A 17,177-nucleotide genomic window follows, 5' to 3' on the forward strand; every position below is an offset into this window, starting at 1 on the left:
TAGGCTAGATTTTTAATTCCAAATTTTTAAATTGAATGCAAATTTCACTATGTCTCTGGTGGGATTTGAACCCTTGTCACCATAGCATTATGCTGGAAATCTGGATAACTAGCCCAGTGACATTACCACTTTGCCACCATTCCCTCATTACATAAAGTAGTTTGGACTGTTTTTTGCTGAGGAAAGAGAAAGAAAATTTGAGAAAGATATTTAAAAATGATGATGGTCTAGACTGAGAAAAGACTGTTCCCATTGGTGGAAAAGTTAAGAACAAGAGGTCACAGAGTAAAGTTAATTGTTAAAGAAATAATGGTGAAGTGAGGAATTACATTTTCACACAGCGAGTGCTTGGGATTTGGGAGGCATCTCCTGGCAGTGAAATGGAGGCAGGTTCAACCAAGGTTTTCAAAATGGAATTGTCTTATTATCTGAAAAGAAAGAATATGTAAAGCTACAGGAAAGATCGGGAGAGTGGCACAAGATAGATTGTTCCTCTGGAGAGCTAGCATAACATGCTGGGCTGAATGGCTTCCTGTGTGCTGTATCAGTTCTGGGTCACTCTAATATTCTTGCCCTTTAGGATTCTCATTATTATCATCGTCATGGTTCCTCTCAATCTTCCTCTCTTATTCAAATTTGGAATTTAAATGCTCACAAAGCAGAAGTGGTCCCACAAAGACTCTCAGTTCAAACCAAAAGTCTGTTATTTTTAATCATTAATGCAGTTTTTTTTTAACTGGCTGCCTTTGTATCAGTGACATTCATCTGTACGAGTGTCAGAACATGTCAAGGATGAGGCAGAATCTACCATATCTTTCAAGGGAAAGTAGATAAACATATGAAGCAGGAGAATATTCAGGGCCATGAGGAGATACCAAGGCAGTGAGTGAGATTAGCTTAGAATTGCTCCACACAAAGTTCAGATACTTGGCCTCCTTAAAATTATAAGCAACTCCAGTCACCTTATCAACAAAACACCTATGAACACTTGGCATTTTATTTGAATGTTTCAGTGCTTATCTTTTCGCTTAGGCGGGGTTACAACCATATAAAAACTGCAGCATTACAGCAGGAGTTATAGGCTGAAGACATCAATTATTGCACCTCAACAGAGAGCAGTGAATCTAGACTCAAGGAGCTTGGGATGGTACAAGCTGTCTCAAACAAATGTCCCAATTGGTTATTTGAGGTTACGAAGCGTGCAAACTACTATTAATAATACCAAGCAGTTGCAGGAGCACCCTCAAGTGTTTGAGCTAAGAACTGATATTGCAATCATACACATGGCAACATACCATTACAAGTAAGCTGGTTTGCTATCAGCTTGGCTTTTAACCTAGTTCTATCAACGGGATATGTGTAAAATGCAAAAATTAACATCACTTTTCTCCCCCTCCAATTGATTTTGAGGGCAAATGTTTCATAGAAAAACACAGAGTAGACAGATGCAATATTTTTAACTTGGAAATTTTGCTCACTAGCTGCCAAAGACCAACCCAGCTCAATATTCAAATAAGCCCTTAAATCGGTTCCTGGCACTCCTGCATGGAATAGGCTGGGTGTTGATTTCAATTTTCAGTTTGGGTCTTGTTCTCAGTAGAAGATCCCAGGATGATAATTTTGAACTATGGGCTGGCTGTGATCCCTCATGTGGAATGGCCTAACCAGCAGTCTTCAAACTGGAGTGCACCGACAAAGCAAAATTTTTAAAAGTTGTACTTTTGGGAGGAGATGTGCTCTAAATAACCCTGCAAGACTAAGCAGTGGTGATCTGTGCTGAGAAATATCACATTATAGCCGGTAAAATCTACCCCGAGCCTTGTGTACATTCAGACCAGACTGAAGTAAAGCCAACACGAAATTAATAGGGTGCATCCAGAGTTTCCATCATTGCTTATTTGTTAGACAGTTACAATCCTGTTTGGTTAGGAAAGCTATTGTGGTGCAGCAGTTGTGTCCCTACCTCTGGGCCAGAAGGTCGAGGTTCAAGTCCCAGCTGCCCCTACAAAGTGTGTCATAATATGTCCAAATAGGTCAATTAAAATGACCACACTCCGTGCTATATGACTCTATGACAATCCAGTTCGTAATTGTTCACGTTTAAAAAGATGTCTGAATACCTTATTTAAACCAAACTGTGTCACAAGATTTCACTAAAATTTTAAATAAAACAAACTTCTCTTTTACATAAAACAATTGCACAGAACAAGAGCTATTAACAGTAATATGACTTATGAATCTGAATGAAAACAAAAAGGAATGCTGGAGATCAGAGTGAATCAGGCAGCATCCACAAAGAGAAAGGAAACTAACATTTCAAGTCTCGATGACTCTTCATCAAAGCTGATGTGAAGTGACTCTGGTTTATTTCCTACACAGACACTGTAATCGCAAGTTATTTACTTCTATAGGGACCATCTGTAAGTATACCACCATCCTCAGGAAAATTCTCCTCAACTACATCTATTCTCTTTAATCTATCCTCTACTGTCTGTGGAGACCTCAGTCTTTTGTTCTGAATACTTTTCAGTATTTTCAAGCTAATCCTTTGGTCACGTTCTTTTGCAATGTGACACTGTGAGGCCCATAGTAGATTCCAGCAAATTAGGTAATCTTGCTGCTTCTGTTCCTCACCTATTTCAAGCTGGGATTAAGATGGGCATTTGCTCCCAGGTTGGATGAGCAGAGTCAGGTCACCTCCGAGCTTCACAAATCCTGCCTGGGGTGGAAATGACTTGCAAGGTTGGAATTTCTCTCTGAGATAGCAAGGCTCCCTAGGAGGGAGGCTAGGTGGCCCTGGAATGTGTGTGGAGACTGGCCACATGGAAGTCCTGCCTTGGTGCACCAGCACCGTGTTAAAGTTTAATTTTAAAAAATGAACAAAACATGAAATATCATTCCAGCCCTCTCACACGCAACATGCTCTGTCCATGCCACTATATGCCTCTCATCCACTCCTCTAAAGTATGCCCCAAAACAAGGGCCCCTCATGCCCCCATGCCTAGTTATTACACCGATCCATGTCCATGACTCCCCGTAGCCTCCATGTCACCTACGCACTTCTGTCCAACTCTCACAGTCTCCAATATGCTCCATATCAACATATTCCCCACACTACCAGCAGATTCCCTCTCTCCCTGCCAACATCCCCATTGTCCTTTACAGTTCCAATGGCAAATTAATGGGAATTCATGCCAATACAAGCCCCCAACTTTGCTCTTCCCTTACAAATATGATGCTAACTTAACTAGAATCTACCATGGGCATACTTTAGAACCCATACAAAGATCATATAAAAGGAAGTTCTATAAAATAAAATAAAATTCTAAATGTCTATTACAGATTACATTGTATTGGAAGAAAAGGTATACATTTTAAACATATTATCATTTTTACATTCCTTTAACTAGATAAGGTCTTACAACAATTACTCAATATTATTCAAGAGCACAATCCATAATAACAACATACATCGGAATTTATTCATAGGCTCACTTCAAAGAGTCCATAATAATATGCAACGAGCAAACTATGGAAAGGAAGGCACCACTCCATGCAAACAGATAGTTTCGAAGTCTGCCCTGAGGTTATAACCCAATAACAAAAGTCCTGTGGCCTATGTCAACAGGATAAAATAGCAACCAATTATTTTTGTTTCAAACAATCCAGACGTTTTAAGACTTAAAGGCAAGATCTTTTAAATGCCTTAAAAACAGCTACAACTTGTAGTTCTGAAGAACGGTCACAGGACCTGAAAATGTTAACTCTCGCTTCTCTCCACAGATGCTGCTAGTGCTGCTGTGTTTCTGGCTTTGTTTCAGATTTCCAGCATCAGGTTTTGACACACATTCATGCCTACTTTAACAATTACCTCCACAAATGGACATTGTATATCCTCCAAAGGTGACCTCAGCCAGATCAAAAGGGTCACCTTTCCTCTCCACAGGCTACCTGGCTATTCAAACAAACATCCACAAAGACCAGAGCTGCTTTTCCAAGTCTTATCTGCAAACTTCAAGGTTTCACACTCCAAGGCCACCAAAGGCCTGCTTCAATGGTGGCAGCTGATGGTTTAAATGGTGAGCTCATCTGTAAGTCATGCATAAGCAAATGCTCCAGGTAAATAGGAATGTTGCCTTTGGAGAATAGGCACACAATTTTCAGCCAGTCCTGCTATTTTTGCCAAATATAAAATCTCTCAAAAACCTGGGACAAAGCCTGAACCACCTTCCACACTCAACAATGTGTTATTTCATCATTCATTTACAGGACATAGATGCCGCTGGTTAGGCCCGCATTTTTGCCCATCCCGAATTGCCTCGAGGGCAGTTAAGAGTCAACCACATTACCGTGGGTCTAAAGTCACATGTAGTCCAGACCAGGTAAGCATGTTAAGATTTCCTTCCCTGGGGTATTCTGACAATCGATATTGATAGAAAATTGATTAGCAGGCATGAAACATTGTGTAGGAATAAATGAGTCTTTTTCTAAATGGCAGGCAGTGATGAGTGGTGTGCTGCAGGGATTGGTGCTAAGACTCTAGGTATTCAGAATATATGTTAACAATTTAAATGAGGGAACGAAATGTAATATCATAAAACTTGCAAATGACACAAAATTGAACTGAAGGATGAGCTTTGAGGAGGATGTAGAGATGCTTCAGTGTGATCTGGACAGGTTGACTGAGTGAGCAATTGCATGGCAGATGAAATATAATGCAGATATATGTGAGGTTAGTCACTTTGGGAGCAAAAATAGGAAGGCAGATTGTTATTTGACTGGCTGTAAATTGAGAGGGGGAATGTTAATCATGACGTTGTGGAGGCTGGTACAATTACAACATTTAATAGGCATCTGGATGGGTATATGAATAGGAAGGGTTCAATGGGATATGGGCCAAATGGGACTGGATTTATTGAGGATATCTGGTCTGCTTGGATGAGTTGAACCGAAAGGTCTGTTTCCGTGCTGTACATCTCTATGACTCTGTGATTGTATGGACCTGGGTGTCCTTGTGCACCAGTTGCTGCAAGTAACCGTGCGGGGGCAGCAGGCAGTAAAGAAGGCAAACAGTATGTTGGTCTTCATAGCAAGAGAATTCGAGACAGGAACAAGAATGTTTTTCTGCAATTGTAGAGGGCATTGGTGAGGCCACACTTGGAAAGCTATGTGCAGTTTTGCTCTCCTTATCTGAGGAAGGATATTCGTGCTAATGGAGGGAGTGCTGCAGAGGTTAACCAAACTGATTCCTGGGATGGCAGGGCTGGCCTGTGAGGAGAAATTGACTTGGTTAGGATTGTATTCATTTTAGTTTAGAAGAGCGAGGAGAGATCTCATAGAAATCAATAAAATTTGAACAGGACAAGACAGGTTAGATACAGGAAGAATGCCCCCGATGGTAGTCATAGTTTAAGGATAAGGGGTAAGCCTGAGAAGACAAAGATGAGGAGAAATTTCTTCATCCAGAGAGTGGTGAGCCTGTGGAACTCACTACCACAGCAAGTGGTTCAGGCCAAAACTATGTGTTCAAGAAGCAGGTAGATATAACTCCTTTGACCAAAGGGATCAAAGCACGTGGGGGGAGGGTGGGATTAGGGTACTGAGCTCAATGATCAGCATTGATCATACCGAATCAGAGCAGACTCGAGGGGTCAAATGACATACTTGTGCTCTGATCTTCTTCTATATTTCATGGTCACCATTAGATTATTAATTCCAGATTTCAAATGAATTCAAAATCTACGACCTGCCATTGCAGGACTCGAAATGGTCCCTAGAACGTTAACTGGTCTCTAGACTATTAGTTCAGTGACAATAATATTAGGCCATTAGCACTGGTCTGTCCAACAGTCATTTATTTTTTATCAATGTCTCTCATCAAGTTGAAAATCATACAAGGTCCAAACTGGAAATAAATTCATAGCAACATTTCAAACATCCATTTAAACAGAAACTGGACAGCATTCTCAAGCTCTACCCATCTCTATGACAATGTAGTCAGCACTTAATTAAACTTATCAAAACTATTAGACCAACATGGGAAACCTCTGAACTGCCTTAACTTTCGATGAACTTTGCACATCATTGCCAGGTGTTCCGGCAATCAACAAATTACCATATTATTGTTAGTTTTATACTTTGAGTCATAAAGTCAAACAGCATGAAAGCAGACACTTTGGTCCAACCAGTCCATGCCAAACATAATCCCAAATTAAACTAATCCCACCTGCCTGCTCCTGGACCATATCCCTCCAAACCTCTCCTATTCATGGACTTATCCAAAAGTCTGAAGTGCTGTAAATGTGCCCACATCCACCACTTCCTCAGGAAGTTCATTCTACACACTAACCACACTCTGTCTAAAAAACTTACCTCTCATGTCATTTTTAAATTTCTCTCCTCTCACCTTAAAAATGTACCCCCGAGTCTTGAAATCCCCCATCCTAGGGAAAAGACACCTACCACTAACTCGATCTATACCCCTCATGATTTTATAAACTTCTATATGGTCACCTCTCACCTCATACACTCCAGTGATCTCTCCTCAAACCTGGACAAAACAGATATGTTCCAGAGGTGAGATGAGGATGACAACATTTTACATCAAGACCGTATTCAAAGAGCCATTGCAAAACTGGAATCAATGGATATCAAAGTCTCAAAGAAAGGAAACTGGACAGATCACCTGGCACTGACCTAGGCACTGAAAAGTCAACAGCAGAAACAGCCCTGTCGACCATGCAAAGTCCTCCTCACTAAAATCTGGGGGCTAGTGCCAAAATTGGGAGTACTGTCTCACAGACTAGTCAAGCAACAGCCAGACATGATCATATTCACAGATTCATACCTTAGAGGCAATGTCCCAGACACCACCAGCACCATCCCTGGATTATATCAGCAGGACAGACCCAGCAGAAGCGGCAGCACAGTGGTATACAGTCAGGAGGGTGTTACTCGAGGAGTCCTCAACACTGACTCCAGACTCCATGAAGTCTCATGTTAAACATGGGCAAGGAAACCTCCTGCTGATTACCATTTACTGTCCTCCATTAGCTAATGAATCGGTACTCCTCAATATTGAACAACACTTAGAGGAAACACTGAGGATGGCAAGGGCACAAAATGTACTCTGGGTGGGGGATTTCAATGTCCAACATCGAGAGTGGCTCAGCAGCAGCACTACTGATCGAGCTGGTCACGTCCTAAAGGACATAGCTGCTGGACTGGGTCTGCAGCAGGTGGTGAGGGAACCAACAAGAGGGAAAAACATACTCAACCTCATCCTTACTAATCTGCCAGCTGCAGTTGCATCCGTCCATGACAGTATCGGTAAGAGTGACAATCGCACAGTCCTTGTGGAGATGAAGTCTCGCCTTCACATTGAGAATAACCTCCATCATGTTGTGTGGCACCATCACTGTGCTAAATGGGACAGACTTCACACAGATCTACAACTCAAGACTGAGCATCCATGAGGCACTGTGGGCCATCGATAGCAGCAGAATTGTACTCCAGCACAATCTGTAACCTCATGGCCCGGCATATCCCCCACTCAACCATTACCATCAAGCCGGGGGATCAACCCTGGTTCAATGGAGAGTGCAGGAGGGCATGCCAGGAGCAGCACCAGGCATACCTGAAGATGAGGTATCAACCAGGTGAAAATACCAAAAGGGACTACTTGCACGCCAAACAGTGAAAACAGCAAGTGATAGACAGAGGTAAGCGATCCCACAACCAACGGATCAGAACTAAGCTCTGCAGTCCTGCACATCCAGTCATGAATGGTGGTGGACAATCACACAGCTCACTGGAGGAGGCGGCTCCACAAATATCCCCATCCTCAAATGAAGGAAGAGCCCAGCACATCAGTGCAAAAGATAAGGCTGAAGCATTCGCAGCAATCTTCTGCCAGAAGTGCCAAGTGGATGATCCATCTCGGCCTCCTCCAGTGGTCCCCAGCATTATTACAGATACCAGTCTTCAGCCAATTCAATTCACTCCATGTGATATGAAGAAACAGTTGGAGACATTGGATACCGCAAAGGCTACGGGCCCTGACAATATTCCGGCAATAGTACTGAAGACTTGTGCTCCAGAACTTGCCACTCCACTAGCCAAGCTGTTCCAGTACAATTACAACACTGGCATCTACCCGACAATGTGGAAAATTGCCTAAGTATGGCCTGCACACAAAAAGCAGGAGAAATCTAACTCGGCCAATTACCGCCCCATCAGTCTACTCTCGATCAGCAATAAAGTGATGGAAGGTGTCATCAACAGTGCTACCAAGTGGCATCTGCTCAGCACAGCCCAGTTTGGGTTCTGCCAGGGCCACTCAGCTCCTGACCTCATTACAGCCTTGGCTCAAACATGGACAAAAGGGCTGAATTCCAGAGGTGAGGTGAGAGTGACAGCCCTTGACATCAAGGCTGCATTCAACTGAGTGTGGCATCAAGGAGCCCTAGCAAAACTGGAATAAATGGTATCAGCGGGGAAATGCTCCGGTAGTTGGAGTCATACCTGACACATAGGAAGATGGTCGTAGTTGTGGGAGGTCAATCATCTCAGCTCCAGGATATCTCTGCAGGAGTTCCTCAGGGTAGTGTCCTAGGCTCAACCATCTTCAGGTGCTTCATTAAAGACCTTCCCTCCATCATAAGGTCAGAAGTGGGGATGTTCGCTGATGACGGCACAATGTTCAGCAACATTCGTGACTCCTCAGATACTGAAGCAGTCCATGTTCAAATGCAACAAGATCTGGACAATATCCAGTCTTGGGCTGACAAGTGGCAAGTGAGATTCGTGCCACACAAATGCCAGACTATGACCATCACCAATAAGAGACAATCTAAACACCGCCTCTTGACATTCAATAATGTTACCATCACTGAATCCCCTACTATCAACATCGTAGGTGTTATCATTGACTAGAAACTCAACTGGATTCACCACATTAACACAGTGGCTATAAGAGTGGGCCAGAAGCTGGGAATACTGCGGCGAGTAACTCACCTCCTGACTCCTCAAAGCCTGTCCACCATCTACAAGGCACAAGTCAGGAGCGTGATGGAATACTCTCCACTTGCCTGGATTAGTGTAGCCCCAACAACACTCAAGAAGCTTGACACAATCCAGGACAGAGCAGCTCGCTTGATTGGCACGACATCCACAAGCATCAACTCCCTACACCACAAACGCTCAGTAGCAGCAGTGTGTACTATCTACAAGATGCACTACAGAAATTCACCAAAAATCCTCAGACAGCACCTTTCAATCCATGAACACTTCCATCTAGGAGGACAAGGGTAGCAGCCATATGGGAACACCACCACCTCCAAGTTCCCCTCCAAGCCACTCACCATTTTGACTTCGAAATATATCGCCATTCGTTCACTCTTGCTGGAATCCTGGAATTTCCTCCCTAATAGCATTGTGAGTCAACCTACAGCAGGAAGACTGCAGTAGTTCAAGAAGGCAGCTCACCACCACCTTCTCAAGGGCAACTAGGGATGGGCAAGAAATGCTGGCCAGCCAGCGACGCCCACATCCCACAAATGAATACAAGAAAAAGGGCAAACTCTCTGGTGGTTGGAGTCATACCTGACACACAGGAATACGGTTGTGGTTATTGGACTTCAGTCATCTCAGCTCCAGGACATCCCTGCAGGAGTTCCTTAGGATAGTGTCCTAGGCCCAACCATTTTCAGCTGCTTCATCAATAACCCTCCCTCTATTATAAGGTCAGTAGTGTTCGCTGATGATTGCACAATGTTCAGCACTATTCGTGACTCCACAGACACTGAAGCAATCCAGTGCTGACTATGTTGTCATGGAGATGGGTGCAGCTTAAAAAGGACCTCCAATTTCAGCTTATCTAGGTGTATGCTATGTTGCAAATGCCACAAGATCTCGATGATATCCAGGTTTGGGTTGACAAGTGACATTCATACCACACAAATGCCAGGCAATGACCAGCAATAAGAGGCAGTCTAATCACCTCCTTGATGCTCAACAGTGTTACCATTACTGAATCCCCTGCTATCAACATCCTGGGATTACCATTGACCAGAAACTCAACTGAATACTCCATATAAATACAGTGGCTACAACAGCTGGGCAGCAGCTGGGAATACTGTGGTGAGTAGCTCATCTCCTGACTCTCCAAAGCCAATCCATCATCTGCAAGGCACAAGTCAGGAGTGTGACGGAATACTCCCCACTTGCTTGGATGGGTGCAGATCCAGCAACACTGAAGCAGTTTGACACCATCCAAGACAAAGCAGCCCATTTGATTGGTACCACACCCACAAACATCCATTCCCTCCACCACCAACGCTCAGAAGCAGTGGTGTGTACTATCTACAAGATGCACTGCAGAAATTCACCAAACATCCTTAGACAACACCTCCCAAACACCCACAATCACATCCATCTAGAAAAACAAGGGCAATAGATACATGAGAACACTAGCACCTGCAAGTACCTCTAAGCCATTCACCATCCCAACTTGGAAATATATCGCTATTCGTTCACTGTTGCTGGGTCAAAATCTTGGAATTCCCTCCCTAAGGGCATTGTGGGTTTACGGACAGCACATGGTCTGCAGTGACTCAAGAAGGCAGTTCACCACCACTGCCTCAACAGCAACTATAGACCGGCAATAAATGCTGGACAGCCAGCGATACCCATGTCCCACGAGTGAATAAAAAAAATTCTAGAATGAATTATTACCTTTAAACTGTTAAAATGAACCATGGACTAAATTTCAAAACAATTCCAACAAGGACCTTTCTTGGAATGTTTCAACATAGACCAGAAAGCATGTCCATCATTAGGATATTATTCAAGCTTTATATATTAGTCATACAGCACTATAGTAAAACTGACCTTAACTGGCGAAGCCGAATAATACCCAAGGAGTTGGTTCAATCCCTGTTCAAGGAGGAATCTCTCCTTACTGTAGTCCACAGGTTACATAGGACAAATTCTCTTTCTCTCTCTTTCTTTCTAGTGAAGAGAGTGGTGCCTATGGTCCTTCATGTACTCAACTGTAGCAGTTGAACAATTGCTTTCTGGATGTGTCTCTCAAAAATGTTTTGAGTTATAAATCGTGAGTCAAATGAAAGGCACGATATGAAACTCTGATCACAAGGAGTGGCTGTTGCTACACACTTGGAATATGGTGTTTTATAATTAGGCAGCGTGGTGTACTCCTGAGATGAATTTTGTTATTGTATTTAAATAGGGAGGACACAGAGCAGATTTATTAGGCTTTATAAAAAAACTGCTGGAAGTGAGCAATTCAGGCAACTTCTATGAAGAGAAAGAGTTAATGTTTCAACTCAACGAGCTGTTCTGATTTGAGCTCAAACTTAGCCTCGTTTTTATCCACAGATGCTGCTTTACCCACTGAGCATTTCCAGCACTTTTTGTTTTTTGATTCAGATCTCCAATATCTGTAGTATTTTCCTTTCATAATGGATTTTTAGAAAGATGGTGCCAGGACAAGAAAAGTTAAGCCACAATTGAATAAGCTGGGATTGCTTTCTTTTAAATGGGGCTGATTTTAAATGAAGTGTACAAAATTATGAGGTGCTTAAATATAATTGATAGGAAAGATTTCTTTCATTTAGCAGAGGACCCAATAATTAAGTGGGCACAATACTGACATAATTTAGTGGAAAGAGTCGAGGAGAATCTTTTGTAGCCACATGTTGGTGAACTTGAAATGTCGCATTCACTTGATGTGCTGTAACTCGCAAGGCTATAGAGTGACAGCTAGAAAGTGAGAGGAGGCTGGATAACTCATTGTCAGATGGCACAGAAATAATGGGCCAAATGGCCCCCTTCAATATTGTAAATTGCTTTGTCTCAGAGAGATACCCCGAGTACATTTGGAAGTAGAACTGCCACTGAGCTCAACAGAAAACCAAAAAGTGAGAATCACATTTTGTATTTATACCAGGCCCAGTCAGGTTGAAAATACTTTTATCTCTGCAGCCCTGAATTAAAATCCAGCACAACCTAATCGTATTGAACTATCTTTATTCCGAAGTCTAAAGTTGAGTTTGGCTGGTTTTGGTCTGGTGACACAGCTATCAAACGTTACAAGCATTCTCAAACTGGATAATTGCGGAATAGAAACACAGTACACAATGGTATTTATAGCCTTGAGCTTGAAGTACAGACACTGAAAACTTCATTGTATTCAAGTTAGCAGTAACAATGTGTAGCAACATATACGACTCACTTTGAAACGAGTTATTATTCGCTAATGCCTCATGGTGATAATGTTCCAGCATTGAATTAATACTTGGGATTAAACTGTTCGAACTGTGTCATTTAAATATCAAGAACTTTTTGAAGTGGAGATAGGAAAAATGTGTAGTCCCTCCCTCAGAAAACATATAAATCTACTTGCAATTTTGTTTCACAGTTGACCATGGGATAATCGATTTCTGCTCCACAGGGTGAAAGGCCACGTGAGTTACATAAATGGTGCTTCAGGCTGAGCCCAGTACTAATAAACAGAAAACCAGAACACAAGGCACTGCCTTTGTCACTGGGGATTTATACTGTCCAGCAGGCATATGCTACTTCTTAACGTGCATTATGTTCCAGTATGTCTACTAAACAATGTTTTCATTCACCCAGATGCTGATTAAAGACCGAATCCTATTACTTCGTTGGGCACTAAACTTCTACTGAGGAGAATAGTGACATTCTGCTGCTCAGTTGGCAAATGTGAACTTTAATACTGACATCTAACTTCTCACTGCCAGTACTGACTCTTCCAATCATGTGACAATACTGAGTCAAATGTCCCTTCAGCAGAGTATGCCTCAACTTGAAAATCAGTAATCAAAACACATACCTGTAACCACTTCTGTCATCCTCTAACAAATTACCATACTAAGACTGAACTGCTGTTCGGTTTTGCTTAATGCTTGCCTGCTTGATGCTTGCCAACTTAATGCAAAGATCACATGTCATTTGTCAACAATATTACTGTAAAAACCAGCTATCAGCATTAAGAACTACTTACCAGCTCATAGTTGACTGGTGGCAAGCACGGTGTCACAACCTGGAAAAAAAAGAACAAGCCAGCAAGTTTAATTTCAGTGTTTTGAGCCAAGTTAAGGAAAGCAAAGAACAGTGATGCAGCATTTTCACTTTTAAAACAAGAGGTTTTCTCAAAAGTCACAGCAGCTGAACAGGGAAAAGGAAAACATTTCCAGTGCTAAGGCAGTAAAGCTGTTTTAGGGAAATATTAACCAGCCGGCTAGCAGCACATCCTTGAGACCACGCCACCCATTTCCTGATAAAAACTCATTGTGTAATCAAGTCAGAACAAACTAACAAAGTAAACACACACCTGGTCTACCTGCAGTGAATAGCTCCAAATGATTACATTTGTGCTTCTTGAGTGCATTTAACAAAATCTTACACCAACCATATTGTGAGTTTGAACATGCAATGACCAATACTGGTCAATGATTTACCTAAAGTTTTCTTCCATATTTAAAAGCTGCAATAGACAAGCAGCTTACTGAATGTAGGGTAGTACTAACCGTCACTGATGATCTTCACATTTCCAGTCAAATGTCATGGCATCCTTTATTAAAACATATTTTACATCAACAAATTCATGGGTAAGATATTTTTGTGTTCATTCTATGTTATTTGTGAGTTTTGTTTATTTTCAGTACTTTTACAATGCTCAGGTAAGTCTGTCCTTAATTATAAATTCAGAATTTTTTATGTTATACACTATTTTTATTGTCTCAGGATTATGACATCACAACAAGTGCATTTTTCCTGTGAAGTTAGAAATGGTCTTAAACCATGATTTCTGACACATTAAGTTATCTTTTCCTCACAATTTGAGTGGCATTGGTAAGGCTAGATTTGTTGCCACCCCTATGAGCATGACGATAACCTTCTTAAGCTGCTTTGTAGCCATTGTTTTTATAGCTAAGTGGACAACAATGTTGTGTTCGAATAGCATAAAGAACACTGAAGACTGTGCAAAGGCTGAAGTTCAACCACAGTGATCAGATGTTGTTTGCATTACCTTGGAATATCTGAATTCCTTGGTCGATTACAAATTGCTCAGTTGGTAGCACTTTCACCTTTGAGAAGATTGCTCCTCCATGTCTCACTCCAAGACCTTTGCACATCATCTAGTATGACACTTCAGAGCAGAAGAAAAGAATCTGCATTGCAACAGGTAGTTTTGCTGATAAACTGCAAAAACCAAGGTCCTTACTATCTGTTTAGACGGACATTAAGACAGATCATAACCAGCTGATCTCTTGAGGCTCAACATGCACTTCACTCGGTTCAATTTACCAGCACATTAATCCAAGCTCAATTTTTAAAGTGTACCGCTGAGCTGAACATTTATCAACAGTGTCAGCAGCTGTCATAGCTAACATTTGGAAACATGTCCAACTCTTGACGAAACAAGAAAGTTAAACATTAACTTCGGAATGAGTGTTTAAAACGCTGATGTATAAAATAAACTGACAGGAAACACTAGGCTATGGGCTGAAAGGTTGCATGTGCTTTTTGCAGAGTGTTCGCCTCTTTACAAATAACTTGCTTTTGACATTGCATAAATCCTGAATTCTGAGGAAGGGTCACCCGACCCGAAACGTTAACTCTGTTTCTTCCTTCACAGATGCTGCCAGACCTGCTGAGCTTTTCCAGCAACTTTGTTTTTGTGTCTCATTCATAAATTGATTTGCATAAATAACAAATAAACTTGCATTTATTCAGCACTTTACACATCTCAGACACCCTAAAGCTTAAAATTCAATTAAGTACTTATTAAACGTACTCACATCCATTGTGCAAGCAAATACAGCAGTTCCTGCACAGAAAAGTCTCACCAATAGCAAGTGTATGAATAACCAGATTATTTTCTTTGATTTCATGTCGTTATTTGAAAAATTCATCATATCAGTCAAGGTGCCAGGAAAGTATCCTTATTTTTCTTTAAATAACACCATGGTAACTTTTCGGTTCACTTGAGAGGTTGATGTCTCATCTAACACCCAGCATCTCTGCCAGAGCAGCACTCCCTCTGCAATGAACTAAAATGACAACCTGGATGCTGTACTGATGTCTCTGAAATGGTGTGCAAGTACTGCCACCAATACACCTTTCTACTCTTAAAGGTATATGCCTGAACAGATAGTTGTAGTTTATTACATGATAGCAATAGGTACAAGTTACATAGTTTTCATTCCTACATCTAACAAACCAATCAGAGAACAACAATTTCTCATTGTCACCATTGAGATCTTTAGCTGGAATTCCCCCTTCCCCAACTAAGACAATAGGACATCATCAGATTGGATGGAAATGCAGTCTCCAACATTAATCCTTTAATTACGTTATGCACCAACTTTCACACATGACCATCTGATTCAAAGCATCACAGTACATCAACAACAACCAAAATAATACTTATCATTTTAGGGATGGAATATACCTGAAATACAGCTTCAAAATAGCTGTCCAAACTCCACATATCTGCACAGTAAAGCATTCTGATCTCAAACATTGTGTCTAGTATTCATGAAGAAATCAATTTGCCAAATGGAAAACAAGTGGATGACATTTGGAGGCAATCATATTGCAGCCTCTCTTAGAAAAACAAAGCAGAACGAGAGATATGATATAGGAAATTGACGGAATGTAGAAGTACATGTTAATTACAAATGAATACATCATGTTCATCATCATGTTACCGACTTTACAATGTGTCCATCAAAAAGTAACTATCCATCAGGCCAGAGATAGACGTGCTGTGCTTTTCTAAGAGGCACATCAATGTCAACATCGCCATTTGCATTGCTCAAGTTGTAAAAGTGAACTGGTACCAGTACAGCTTCAAATCGTTTTAACATGTAGAATCACAGAATCCCTACAGCATGGAAACAGGCCGTTTGACCCATCGAGCCCACGCCGACCATCCAAAGAGCACCCCACCCAGACCTACACCCCTACCCTATCCCGGTAACACTGCATCTCCCATGGTTAACCAACCTAGCCTGCACATCCCTGGACACTATGGCCAATTTAGCATAGCCAATCCACCTAACCTGCACATCTTTGGACTTTGGGGGGAATCTGGAGCACGTGGAGGAAACCCACGCAGACAGAAGGAGAATGTGTAAACTCCACACAGTCAGTCACCTGAGGCTGGAATCGAACCCAAGACCTTGGGTGCTGTGAGGCAGCAGTGCTGACCACTGAGCCACCATGCCATCCAGTCATATAATACAAGACCAGGAAAAGGAAAACATGACTTTTTGCATCCAAATGCAGCAAGGTGTAATTCTGGAACCTGGTCAAGATGTTTTCCTTTCAAGTTTCCTAAATCCTATGAAAGGATATGTTATGACCAGGAGCAACTTTGCTTTTAATGTTGTGTGATAAGAAAAGCTACAGAAAAGATAGAAATGATAAACAGAAAAGCATGGGGCAGCATGATGGTAACTTATCCAACTCCCACATATATGCTTATGCAAAATACCAAACTTAGGCATATCACTGAGTCAAGCAAAAAATTCTTGTCTATAACCAACAGCACCTTCAGAAAACTCATGGCAGCAGTTGGTTACGTTATAAATTAAGCCTGGCACAGCAAGATCAAAAGGGGTTTAGGGTTAAAAAATGACACAGGCAGTTTATTAGCACAATTTCAATCCAGATAAGCACAAATGGTGATTTTAGACTTGCTGGGAACCTGCGTAGGTTAAAAAGTACGAGGTGATAGATAATGGATTTTCTGGCAAAATATGTATTTTATTTAAATTACACTTCTACTTGTGCTATTCAATGTCCTTCATTACTGCCCAGCCACTGGGGTGAACAGCTGACTTCTTTCCAGTCAAGCCTCTACTAAGTATAACTGTTTTAATGCTCTCCCTAAGTAAAGGAACACCTTACCATCAGTCTGTAATGATAGCCCATACAGCAACTCTATTGTATCAGCTTTGACAAGAAGATCATATTCCATAGGACAAATCTGTCAAATTTAAAATGCTTGTTACTTTATGAAAAAAAAAAGGAATTAATTTGCTAAAACAAAGAAAAAGAAAAACTGGATCAGAGATAGTAGGAACTGCAGATGCTGGAGAATCCGAGACAACAAGGTGCAG

At 41.6% G+C, this 17,177-nt stretch overlaps 1 protein-coding gene across 1 annotated transcript in view; it reads right to left on the bottom strand.

Annotated features, from left to right (window-relative positions):
* LOC109927512 (tensin-3) overlaps positions 1-17,177 on the bottom strand; it is a 381,339-nt gene that overhangs the window by 173,350 nt on the left and 190,812 nt on the right. Inside the window, exon 4 of the mRNA XM_048608151.1 lies at positions 13,049-13,087. Within this exon, the coding sequence (XP_048464108.1) occupies positions 13,049-13,087 (39 nt within the window). The remainder of the gene's footprint in view (positions 1-13,048; positions 13,088-17,177) is intronic.

The sequence above is a fragment of the Rhincodon typus genome, chromosome 2, assembly GCF_021869965.1.
Source record: "Rhincodon typus isolate 14 chromosome 2, sRhiTyp1.1, whole genome shotgun sequence".
Classification (NCBI taxonomy): domain Eukaryota; kingdom Metazoa; phylum Chordata; class Chondrichthyes; order Orectolobiformes; family Rhincodontidae; genus Rhincodon; species Rhincodon typus.